This window comes from Euphorbia lathyris, chromosome 8, assembly GCF_963576675.1.
Source record: "Euphorbia lathyris chromosome 8, ddEupLath1.1, whole genome shotgun sequence".
In the NCBI taxonomy this organism is placed as follows: domain Eukaryota; kingdom Viridiplantae; phylum Streptophyta; class Magnoliopsida; order Malpighiales; family Euphorbiaceae; genus Euphorbia; species Euphorbia lathyris.
Genome location: NC_088917.1, coordinates 51,239,038 through 51,251,455, shown reverse-complemented (window position 1 = coordinate 51,251,455; position 12,418 = coordinate 51,239,038). Strand labels below are relative to the sequence as shown.

Sequence of the window (12,418 nt, the reverse complement as noted above, 5' to 3'; positions counted from 1 at the left end):
TTTCTGTGAAGGGTTGGGCATCCTGAACAGATTTGCCTCCGTTTATTATCCCCAGTCCAACGGGATGACTGAAGTTACCAATCAGACGATCGTAAAGGGGATAAAGAAGAGATTGGGAGAGCATGACAAGAAGTGGGCGGACCAGCTGACAAGCGTTCTATGGGCTTATCGCACCACCCCAAGGACGGCCATAGGGGAAACACCATTCGCCCTATCTCATGGTGTCGAAGCCGTGATCCCAGTCGAAATATAGGTCCCCAGTGATAGAGTGGCCTTTTATTGTGAAGAGGACAACGGTAAACGGCTAAGGGAGCATCTAGATCAGATAGAAGATCGCAGGGACCAATCCTATGTGCGCATGGCGGCATATAAACAGCGGATCACAGCTTACCATGATAAAAACGTCAAGCTTGTGGATCTAAATGTGGGTGATCTTGTGCTCCGAAAGGCTGACAAAGTCCAGTCTCGAGAAGGTAAGGGCAAGTTAGGGCTCAACTGGACGGGTCCATATCAGATAGTGGACAAAATTGGATTCGCCACATTTAAAATCCAAGACATGGAGGGCAACACACTGCCACACACATGGAACCTCCAAAATCTCCGCAAATATTTTGTCAGAAAATGAAGTGTACACACGGTCTTGAGTACTCTTTTTCCTTTAATAAGCTTTTTTCCCATGTGGTTTTCTTATTAAAGGTTTTAACGAGGCTCACCTATAAGACCTACTTGCTGTAATAAAGCATTTCTCCCATTAATAAACATCATTTGTTCTATTATCTATATTCTTTTTAAAGTTTATTGCAGCAATATCAATATTCCAGTCTTAAAAAGAAAGGGGGCATCCAACGCTCTCCATATTTACAACGTATCGCTATCTTATAGCTACTTTCTTTTCGCCTTAAAGACATAAGAACATCAATCTTATGGGCGGATCCGTCTCTAAGCGGATCCCAATCTCCAATAGAGTTAAAACGATCCTTGGAAGCAAGGTCTTTACACTCTCTTATCCTTCCCAGAGAAGGATTCACAAGTCCTACGGGCGGATCACTTCACCTCAAAGATAGGTAGCAAATTGATCCCCTGGGCAGCTTTACTTCCTCTAGAAGGAATAGAACAGCTTCTAACCTTCACAAAGGTTCATACAATGGAGTATGGCTGGCCACCTACTCCAAATCCTAGATGCCTATATATATTTCCTTACGCAAACGTAAAGGTAAAATAACATAGCTTCCATAAAGGATTAAAGCAAATTGTACTTAAAAGCGTTTTTACAATGTCACAAATAAAAACAAACTAAGTAACAATGGGAGCATCCTCCTTCGCGCTTTCCTTGCTCACGGCGCCTGCTTGGGGATCTTCCTTCTCCACATCCACAGATACGCCAGCCGGAGATACCTCCTTATCCACAGAGGATGTGGGGCCAAGGGGAAGAGTCTGGTCAAGAATCGGACCTTCATCCGCCTTAGGGGGCACCTCCTCAAGCTCATCTAACATGACAGTAGTGGACGGCTTAGTTTCCTCCATAGGCCCCTTCATCCATCTCCGAACATAATCACGGAGGTACTCCTTAGCATCTGACATTTTGTCGAATTTCGCCACATCCTCTGGTTCGGGGACGGCGAATTGCAGATCTGTGAAATTAGTCTCAGGATGCGCCAGCGAGAAGTACGCTATGAGCATTTCGCCGTAATAAAAGGCTTGCTCACCCGCCATATATTCAGCTTTTCCAAGGGCGTCCTCGTGGCTTTTGGCATCAGACACTATCTTTGCCTTTAACTTCTCAATTTCTGCGTCCCTAAGAACCAAGGCGGCTGTGGCGGAAGCAAGGTTGGCATTAGCGGAAGCGAGGTTTGCATTAACAGAAGCGATATTCGCATTGGCTTCCGCTACCTCTTTCTCTAACTTCTCGATGGTTGCCTTATCCGCCACGTTTTGGAGGAGTTCTGTTTCCATGGTACGTATGCGAGAATACAACTGCCAAAAACAAACAATTCAGTCAAAAAGCAAAAGGGAATGAAGGACCAGTATTTTCCGCAAAACGAAATCCTTGCTAAAGGAACTCACCATGAGGAGCTCCGTTTTCCCCTTTTGCGCATGAATGGAACCAGGAATCTGGTTATGGTTCCTCTGCACTTCGCCCACCTGACCCAAGGCCTCATCCAAATCGTTTAGAATGGATTCATTCTCGAAAGAACCTTGGGTTCCAAATTTGGCGGACCAGTATCCACCAATATCGGGCTTCGCCGTCTACACAAACGTTCGAGGGTCAGAACTCAAGTCCAAAACTTGATGAACAAATAAAGATCAAAGGTAACCTACCTGTGCAATCTCCCCAGCAGGCTTGGCGGACCTCAGGGCATCCGCCATAAGCTTGAGACCTCCAGTGGTGCTAGGCTTCCTCCTCTTTAGTGGCGGCTCAACCACTGTTTCTGCAGGACGTTTTCCAGTATCCGCTTGAGGATTCGCCGCTTGATCTTTCTTGCGTGCTTCAGCCTCCAGAAACTTCTTACGCTTCTCTACAAGAGCGTGATTGGCCTTAGATAAACCCCTGCCAAAGAAAACATTAAAGTAATCAAAGTTCACGAAGAAATGAAAGGTACCTTGCTCAAATTGCGTAATCTTTGAGTAAATGAATTGATCCCCTTCCCGGCGAATCAATGGAATATCACTCATCATGAAAGCTAAGGCATCCGCATATGTCCATGCATCCGCCTTGATCTGCTTCATGAGCTCCGCCACCTTCTCATCACTATCCATTAAAATTCGCATATCGCCCGCCATATGTAACGGTCTGGGATTCCAAAATGAAGGAAAACCCAGTGGTTCGCCATCTTTTATCTTCACGTAGAAGAATCGCTCATCCCAGCAATGAACATTGGACATTTTGTCACTAAAGGGCGAATACACTCCGAATTTGGCGAACGAAAGATAGGATTCGAACTTCTGTTTTGATGGTTTGTGAAAAGATCTAAAGATACGACCCGTATATACTACTCCTAAATTTGAGGCGAGGTAGCAGTCTAAAGCGATATCCAACCAGCAGTTGGGATGCAACTGGCTAACCATGATGTCAAAGTAGGAGAGGATGTCCGCCATCATCTTTGGAAGAGGAAGTCGGAATCCTCTCTCCACATGACTACAGTATACTGTAAGGAAACCGCTAGGCGGACAGGAAGGACGTTGATGAGATGCGGCAAGCTGAGTCTCATAGTTCTTGATCCAGGGGAAGCGATTCGCCAGATCCACTAGATCCGCGGCGCTCATACGAGACGGAGTAGACTCTGCTCGGGGATTCTTTTTCTTAGGAGGAATTGAAGAAGAGGCCATTGTCCCCGGAAACCACCTAGATGCACCGGCCGGAACGGCGCCGGAGACAGAAGTAAAAAGAGTCGGGTTCCTAGTGGAACGAGTTTGGTAATGATTACGCGCCGAGTTACTAAACCCAGCTAAATCAGAGTTAATCGTGCCCTCGGAAGAAGAAGAGTTCTCCGATGACGAAGTAGTCCAACTAAAATCGACTTCTATTTCGGGAGAAGAGGTTGAATTAAAAAGTTCTGAAGTTGATCTAGAAGATGAAGACGAACTTCTAAACATCCAGAGAAAAGTTAAACAAAAGAAAATAAACTTACATGAGAAATCGGAAGCTTGGTGCGAAACTCTGAAAAATTCCTGGAAAAAGCTTCAAGCAATAGAGAAAAAACGAAGAAGTGAAGAAGAAAGGGAAAGCGAGAGAGGAAGAAGAAAGTTTTCTCCTTCCTAGGACAGTGCGTCCACTACACGTGTCATTCATCCATTGGCATTGAACAGTGTGCTCATTAATGCAGGTGTTTATGACGGCGCGTGGAAGATCAAAAGCCATAAAGGACTTTAAGGGCATTTTGGGGGGGCTTTTGATAACATCATGATATTAACCCGAGGACTAAAAGGGATATTCACCTCAGGAACGCCTCGTAGTGATCCCCAAAGGGGAGCTGGCAGGCGGATCTCCAGGATCTGTTCTGAGAGATCCGCTGGCGGACCTATGAGGCGAATCTCTTCATTCACCTGATTCGCCACTATAATGGCTGGCCGCCGACTCGGCCATAAAGATCATTAATGAGTAATCAATTAGCTACCTGCCAGGTTAGAGATAACTCGTAACCGCTATTAATAGAGCATTAATGGAGACCTTCTAGTTACCTGAAGGTTACAACTTCACAGCTATATATAGCCTGATTCCCTAGGTTATCAAGGTACACATTCTTACAACCTTTGTCAATTCAGTTTGTTTCCTTGAATCATCTTACTGACTTTGGCATCGGAGCTTCCCCCTGTCGAACCCAACGACGCCCCCACAGGGACGGACGTTGACCAGAATTTTGCTACCTGTTATCAAAAGCAATTGTTATTTTGTCAACATTCTTTTTTAAGTATTTTCTTGTAGCAATATAAATATTCCAGCCTAAAAAAGAAGGGGGGCACCCAACGATCGCTTCCCACACAAAAAAGTAATGCTATCACGACATAGCTACTTTTTCTCCTCGAAGATAGGAGAACAATCTCATGGGCGGATCAATCCTTAAATGATCACCATTAGAGATAGAGTTAAAACATTTCTCGGACACGAGATCTTTACACTCTCTTACATCCTTCCCAAAGAAGGGTTCATAAGTCCTAAGGGCGGATCGATTCACCTCAAAGATAGGAAGCAAATCAATCCCCTAAGGCAGCTTAAGCCTTCGCAAAGGTTCACACCATGGGGTATGGCTGGCCACCTACTTCAAATCAATCCTAAAGTCTATAAATTTACTTGCACAAAGCATAAAGTAAACATAAATAGTTATAGCAAGGATTAAAAATTGTACTTAGTTTTACAAAACTAAACATTTACAGGAGCATCCTCCTTAGCATCTTTTACATTAGATGCGCCCTCCAGTGGGGCTTCCTTCTCTACAGAAATAATTTCTCCTTGAGGAATGGTATCATCGGTTATCAGCTCCTCATTCTGGTCACTCGCCTTTGGAAGCACTTTATCGAGGTCCTCTGGCGCGGGGTTGACAAGGGGTTTGCTTTCTTCGGTGGATCCATTCATCACATTGCGAATATGATCGCGGATGTAGTCCTTGACTTCCGGGATTTTGCGATACTTAAGGACCACATCCACGTCAGGAACCACGAACTCCGGATCTGTAAAATCAATCTCGGGATATGCTAGTTGAACATACGCCATGATCCATTCGCCATAGTAGTAAGCTCGCTCCCCTACCAAGATCTCCGTGTCCTCTAAAGCAGCTTCATGTTCTTTAGCGTCCGCATCCATTTGTTTCTTCAATTTAAGGATCTCAGCATCCTTTAGGGCAATGGCGGACGCAGCGTTCGCATTGGCAACGACGATCTCTTTCTCCAACCTTTCTATGGTTGCCTTATCCGCCACTCCTTGAAGGAGATCCGCTTCTATGGCACGCATACGGGTGTATACCTGTCAATGCAAAGGCCCATTCAAGCGAAAGAACAACAGCAAAACTCTCCCCAAAGGAGATCACTCTTTCATCCAAAAATGCAAAAGGATAGAAGGAACTTACTGTGAGAAGCTCCGTTTTTCCCATCTGAACATGGGCTGATCCCGGGATCTGGTTTTGACTCTTCCGCACCTCGCCTAATTGACCAAGAGCTTCGTCCAGGTCATTGATGACGGATTCATGCCTTAGGGATCCCTCGTCACCATATTTGGCGGACCAGTAACCGCCTAGATCAGGCTTCACCATCTGCACAAGGATTGGAAGGTCAAAACTTAGATTCACAATATGGAGAAAAGAAACATTAAAGCAGCTTACCTGTTCTTTCTCCACAGTGGGCATCGCGGCTCTCATGGCATCCGCCATAAACTTTCGTCCGCCGGAAGTTGTAGGCTTCTTCTTCTTCTACAGAGGAAGATCAGCCATTGTATCAGCGGGACGCTTTTCTGCACCCTTCTGGGGATCCGCTGCCTGCCCCTTCTTTCGAGCCTCATCCTCCTTCAGTTTCTTGCGTTTCTCTACAAGAGCGTGACTGGCCTTAGACAAACCCCTGGCAAAAGAACCATAAAATAATCAAAGTCTAAGGAAAAACAAAGTTACCTTCATCGAGTTCTGTAAACTTCACATAAGAGGTCTTATCCCCATCCTGGCGGATCAAGGGAATATCATTCATCATGAAGTCCAAGGCGTCAGCGTATGTCCAGGCATCCGCCTTGACACTTTCATGATTTCTGCCACTCTCTCATCACTGTCCATCAGTATACGCATGTCTCCAGCCATATGCAAAGGTTTGGCATTCCAAACCGACGGAAAGCCTAGAGACTCGCCCTCCCTTATCTTTATATAGAAAAATTTCTCATCCCAGAGATGGACATTGGACATCTTGCCAGAGAACGGCGAATAGGTACCAAATTTAGCAAAGGTGTAAAAGGACTCGGCCTTTCGTTTCGTTGGTTTGTGAAGTGTTCGGAAGACTCGGGGGTTACAAACTATCCCTAAATTTGAAGCTAAATAACAATCCAGAGCTACATCTAACCAACCATTTGGATGCAGCTGGCTGACAGTGATGTCAAAGTAAGCTAAGATGTCCGCCATCATCTTAGGAAGAGGAAGCCGGAACCCTCTTTCTACGTGACAACTGTATACAGATAAATACCCCGTTGGCGGACAGGCGGGTCTCTGATGAGCTTCTGCCAATTTAGTCTCGTAATCTTTTATCCAAGGAAAGCGATCCGCCAGATTTGCTAGATCCGCGGCGCTCATACGGGAGGAAGTGGATTCCGCACGAGGCGCCTTTTTCCTAGATGGGGCTGAAGAAGATGCCTCCATCCCCGAAAGTCGCCTAGAATCTACTGCCGGAGAAAAACAGGTGACGACGACGGGAAAGTTCTGAATCCTATCTGAATGAGTTCGATTGCTATTACGCGCCGAGTTACGCAACTCAGCTAAGTCACAACTGACAGTACCTTCGGAAGAATCAGAATTTTCCGAAGAAGAAGAAGTCCAGCTAACTACGATTTCGGAAGAAGTGGTCAAATTAAAAAGTTCAAATGTAGACTCGGAGGATGAAGAAGAACTCCTAAACATTCAGAAAAATAGAATGAAAAGATTAACTTACATGGGAGTTAAGGCTTTGAGGATTCTGAACTCCGAGAGACTCTGGGCAAAAAACTCGAAGGAAAATGGAAGAGGAATGCAAATGGAGTGGAAAGAGAAAGAGAGGAAGGAAGAAGACGTTTCCTCTTTCCTCGAGCGGCGCGCTTACGACACGTGTCACCCATCGATTGGCATCGAACAAAGTGACCATCAATGCAAGTCATCATGATGGCACGCGAAGAAGCTCAAAAGCCCTAAAGGACTTTAAAGGAACTTTAGGGGGGCTTCTGATAACATTGGGATATTATCCAAAGGATCAAAGGAGATATTCGCCTAGAACGGCCGCTTATTGATCACCTGATACCGAGATGTAATGGCGTATCAAGCAAGGAGATCCGACAGGCGGATCACCAAGACTTCGCCACAAGAGATCCGCATTCATGTCTATGTGGCGATCCGACATAACCTCTCAATCCGCCAGCGGAACAGCTGAGCCGATCTCGCAATAAAGACCATTAATAAGCTATTAATAAGCTAACGGGCATACTTGAAGGAAACCAATAACCGCCATTAATGAAGCATTAATGGAGACTTTCTAGTTACTAAAGGTTACAACTTCATGACTATATATAACTTGCATCTCAAGCTATCAAGGTACACGTTCACACAATCCTAGAAACCCTACTTTGTCAATTCAGTTTGCTCTTTCATACTTTATACTGATTTTGGCATCAGAGCTTCCCCCCGTCGAACCCAACGACGCCCCCACAGGGACGGAAGCAAATCGGAAATTCTCCACAAGTCATCAAGGCTATGTTTAACAACACCCATAATAAAACTATGGATTGACGGAGCCTAAATAATGGTTTAAGTGAAAAAAAAAACCAAACCAAATTTTATTTTTGGTAAAAAGAAATAGATATTTTTGTTCGTCCAACCCCAAAACTACGCAGTTTTGAGGTAGTGTATGGATGATAGATCGAAAATGAGATTCAACCCTAAACCTTCTCCTTTTTCTCTAACTCTTCTCCCTTGCCACTTCTCTATAAGCATCGACGGCTGTAAGTCGCTGCGTTCCTCAGCCGTTGTTTCTTGCGTCGCCGTCAGTCTCTTGCCTGTCGTTCCCTGTTTTTCCTCTCTCAATCATCCCTCTCTTTCTCTTCCCACCCATTATTCTTGGTTTCATCCATTGTCTGGCTATTGCAGGAAATTTGAATCAATTATGCCAAATTTCAGCAAGGAATCTTGGCTGTATTTGTGTTTAAGTCCTCACTGAATGTGCTATTGTCAGGATTGAAATTTTTGGGTTATATGGATGCTGTCTTTTGTGGATAGGGATGCTTCTGTTTGAGACAAATTTTCATAGGATATAGTTCATCTCGAAGTACTGAGGTGTTTCAAGCCCAGTTTTCGCAAATGGGTATTGAAGATTTATAGCAGTTAGGGCATATGGTTTTGTGGTTGCTGTATGGGTATGTTTCAATTTGAGGGCGAACCTATAATATGCTCTCTATGCGACCAATTCGCAGATTCTGCCACTCTGCTGCTGTAATTGCATCAACTGGTAGTCCTGCAGTTGTACCTAAGCACATTGAAAAACCTTTGGAGGAACCTGCCCTTATTAAGCTAAAAGCTGAGCGAGACCCTGATAAGTTATTTAAACTTTTCAAAGCCAATGCTCAGAATAAGCTCGTGGTTGAGAATCGTTTTGCATTTGAAGATACTGTTTCTCGTTTAGCTGGAGCTCGCCGGTTCGATTACATTGAGCATTTGCTTGAGCACCAAAAAACTCTTCCACAAGGTAGGCGTGAAGGGTTTATTGTGAGGATTATAATGCTATATGGTAAGGCAGGAATGACTAAGCATGCTATTGATACTTTTTATGATATGCATTTGTATGGGTGTAAGAGAACTGCTAAATCTTTCAATGCTGCCCTTAAAGTTTTGACAGTGTCTCGTGATCTAGGAGCTATTAGGGAATTTCTTAGCGATGCTACTGAGAAGTTTAACATTATATATGATACCTATTCAATTAACATTGTTATTAAGTCTTTCTGTGAAATGAATATTTTGGATAAAGCATATCTGGTCATGGTGCAAACTGAACAGTTGGGGATAAGACCTGATGTGGTTACATATACAACACTTGTGTCGGCATTTTATAAGAAAAATCAATCTGAGATTGGTAATGGCTTGTGGAACCTTATGGTGCTTAAGGGGTGCTTACCCAACCTTGCAACCTTTAATGTTAGGATTCAGTATCTTGTCAAAATAAGGCAATCATGGCATGCTAATGATGTAATGGATTTGATGCAGAGAATTGGGATTGCGCCTGACGAAGTTACTTACAATTTGGTTATCAAAGGGTTTTGTCAGGGTGGGAATCTTGAGATGGCCAAAAGGGTGTACTCAGCTTTACATGGTAAAGGGTATAAGCCCAATGTGAAAATTTACCAAACCATGATTCATTATTTATGTAAGGGTAAGGAGTTTGATTTGGCATATACAATGTGCAAAGACTGCATGAGAAAGAGTTGGTTTCTGAATGTGGATACCATTCATTCACTGCTTTATGGGCTGAAGAAGAGCGGGCATTTCGGTAAGGCTAAGATGATTTTGACATTAGCTCATAGAAGAGTGCCTCCTTTTTCTTCAAAGCAATTGAGTTCTTTCCACTCCATATTGTATGACAGATCAGATGACTGACATTTTTAGAAGACTTGATTATTTAGTCAACAGCTTAACAGGGCTAGCTATTCTTTTTACTCATGGTAGATTTGCAGAAACAAATGCGCTCCGAGCCTCACAGCAGTTCATATATTTTCTTCAATTAATTTATTGTACCAGCTCAATAATGATGAAATCAAACTTCTATTGGTGAGTGCCCTAATTCTTGTAAGTTGCTACTTGTAAGGCAAATTCTTTTTGTGGTCAAGTGTGAGTATACATATAATTTGAGCATTTTTCTCTAGCCTGCTTTGTATGACATTAAGGGCAAGCCATATATCGATTTAGGTTAGCCACATACGAGTATAACTGCTGGCAGAAATTCAAATTTTAGCTCTATTATATTAGTTTAGGCTTCATACGAAGAGTTGTATGCTAAGTAGGCCTGTAACTGAAATTCTAGTTTGATGTTAAATTTTATCTCTTAGACATGCATCTAGTAATTCCTTGTTTCCAGCGTGTTAGATTGAAGAGTCCAATGATCAATAGACAGAAGCTGACAATCTCCTTATATATTTCTTAGAGGTTAATATAGGTAAGCGGCATGTTTTGTTCGTTTTCATGTTTTCCAAGTAGTTGATGCAATGAACACTTGTAACTGGTAGCTATATATCAGCTTCTTGATCATGGGTTTTAATAGGGTTTACCTCAATCAGTATTGTTGTAATGTTGCAAGACTAGAATATACTGTGGAATAATAGCTTGAACTTTGTCTTTATGGCTTTAAAAGAATAAAGTTGAAGTTCTTTAACATCTAGCAGACATGCGTGTCGAAATTTCTGTTCCTCTCAAATTTGCATCCTGAAAATTCTGTAAATCACTGTCTTGTTTGATTTCCTTGCTGAGAGTCCCATCCCATAAATACATGTTTCCCCTTGTAATGATATGTATGATTATAAACTAAGAACAGGGAGAAAGACATTGCAAATACAATAGAGAGCTACTGCTATACTCGAACTCGATTATAAAGGAATCATGTTTGTTGGTTGAATTTGCAGGATGGAGGTTACGACTCACAAGCTCATTGAAGAGAAGCCTTAGAACATTTTTCGCTCAACAGACAAATTGTTGGAATTCCATCAGCTGCAAACGAGTTCCAAATGAAGCTCGTGGTATATATAACATGTCGGCTGGGTGGACAAGGATGTAGTTATACTTGTGAACTGTGGTATGGATTTTGAGGCTTCTAAACGTAAATAGATTGTCATTAAGGTTGAAGAACAGGCTATTTTCTTTATCCCCCAAAAAACAGGTGCATAGACTGGTGATAAAAAGTAGGAAAAGCTGGAATGACATACATGAGCATTGAGCATCACAAAAGATTTGGGATGGAAAAGGCTTCTGAATTACAACCATTTTTTGAGGTGATACATAGAATTAATTCACAACAAGTCTTAAACATAGATTATCTGCTACATGTACGCTATACAATACAACATAGAAATTTTCAAGTTATGAAAACCTTCTCATTGCATTTGTTGGTCTCTTATTATGATATTGAGAATTAGAAATTAGAAATTTGTCTTTTGCCTTTGATCAATTCATAGTCTCAAGGTTTCTTTAGGAGAGCTAATTTAGTTTGTAAGTGCAATTTTCAGTTCTAATGTTTAGCAAATGATATAATTAAAGGTTTCATTGATAGAAATTGACACATTAATTGTGTCGTTATTCACTTCACACTCAGATGTCACGTCGTACTTCTACCCTAATCTACATGGTAAGAAAAAAACCTAACTTCTTTGGTTCCAAAAACCTTTCTCTCATTTCAAAATTCTCAAATTGTGATCGACCCTCAAAGTGGAAGTCGAGAAGAAACAAAATCCATCTTGGAAAGAAAAAAGCAAAGAGAAGGAGCGGATAAGGGCTTGGTGAGAATATTAGCGAGCTTATGCCAGGTAGAAACATGTGGAGTTGTGAGGAAATCAAAAGTAAGAAACATGTGGAGTTGTGAGGAAATCAAAAGTAAGATCTTCACGAACAATGTGACAGTCGATATCTAAGTATTTGGTGCGTTCATGAAAAATCGGATTAGAAGCAATATGGATAACGACCTTATCATCACAATAAAGTGTAATAGGTAAAGGCAAAGGAATATGAAATTCACGTAATAAATAAGAAATCCATTTGAGTTCACAATTAGTGCTTGTCATGTTACGGTATTCGGCCTCAATAGAGGACTTGCTAACGGTGGGTCGCTTTTTGGCCTTCCAAGAGACTAAAGACGAACCAAAAAATATGCAATAGCAACTAATGGACCACATAGTCTCTTTACAACGTCCCCGATCGACATCACAATAAGCGGAAACACAAGAAGAATTAGAAGCACTATAAGAAAGACCATAGTGAATAGTGCCATTTAAATAACAAAAGAGGTAATGATGAGAACAAGGTTGTTGCATGGATTGACTAAGTTGTTGAATAGTAAACCTAATGTCAGGACGGGTAAAATTTAAATAAACTAATTGTCCGATCAAACGACGACATTGACCAGGAGAAGCAAGAGGAGTACCAAAGGAGGGGTCAAAGTTAAAAGAATGTTGCATAAGACACGAAAATGAATGGGCGGTGGTGAGACAGATATCAAGTAGTAAGTATTTGGA

The 12,418-nt window shown here is 42.3% G+C and overlaps 1 protein-coding gene across 2 annotated transcripts; it reads left to right on the top strand.

The window, feature by feature from the left end:
- The first annotated feature begins 8,078 nt into the window (after nt 1-8,078).
- Nucleotides 8,079-11,294, top strand: LOC136203484 (pentatricopeptide repeat-containing protein At1g80150, mitochondrial). 2 transcript variants are annotated; one of them, XM_065994644.1, is made up of 3 exons: nt 8,079-9,690; nt 9,785-9,986; nt 10,817-11,294. In XM_065994644.1, the coding sequence occupies exons 1-2, from the start codon at nt 8,595-8,597 to the stop codon at nt 9,970-9,972; spliced, it is 1,284 nt and encodes a 427-aa protein (XP_065850716.1). In that variant the 5' UTR covers nt 8,079-8,594; the 3' UTR covers nt 9,973-9,986; nt 10,817-11,294. The 2 variants fall into 2 exon arrangements, with proteins under 2 accessions (XP_065850716.1, XP_065850715.1); XM_065994643.1 differs by having other exon boundaries at nt 8,081-9,690; nt 9,785-9,968.
- Nucleotides 11,295-12,418: the final 1,124 nt, after the last annotated feature.

Bases quoted from the DNA above. Each gene is read 5' to 3' on its own strand.
- LOC136203484 (XM_065994643.1), top strand. From the start codon at position 8,595: ATGCTCTCTATGCGACCAATTCGCAGATTCTGCCACTCTGCTGCTGTA. The intron at 9,691-9,784 runs GTAAGGCTAAGA...ATTGTATGACAG, and splicing joins GAAGAAGAGCGGGCATTTCG to ATCAGATGACTGACATTTTT. The intron at 9,969-10,816 runs GTGAGTGCCCTA...TTGAATTTGCAG, and splicing joins ATGAAATCAAACTTCTATTG to GATGGAGGTTACGACTCACA.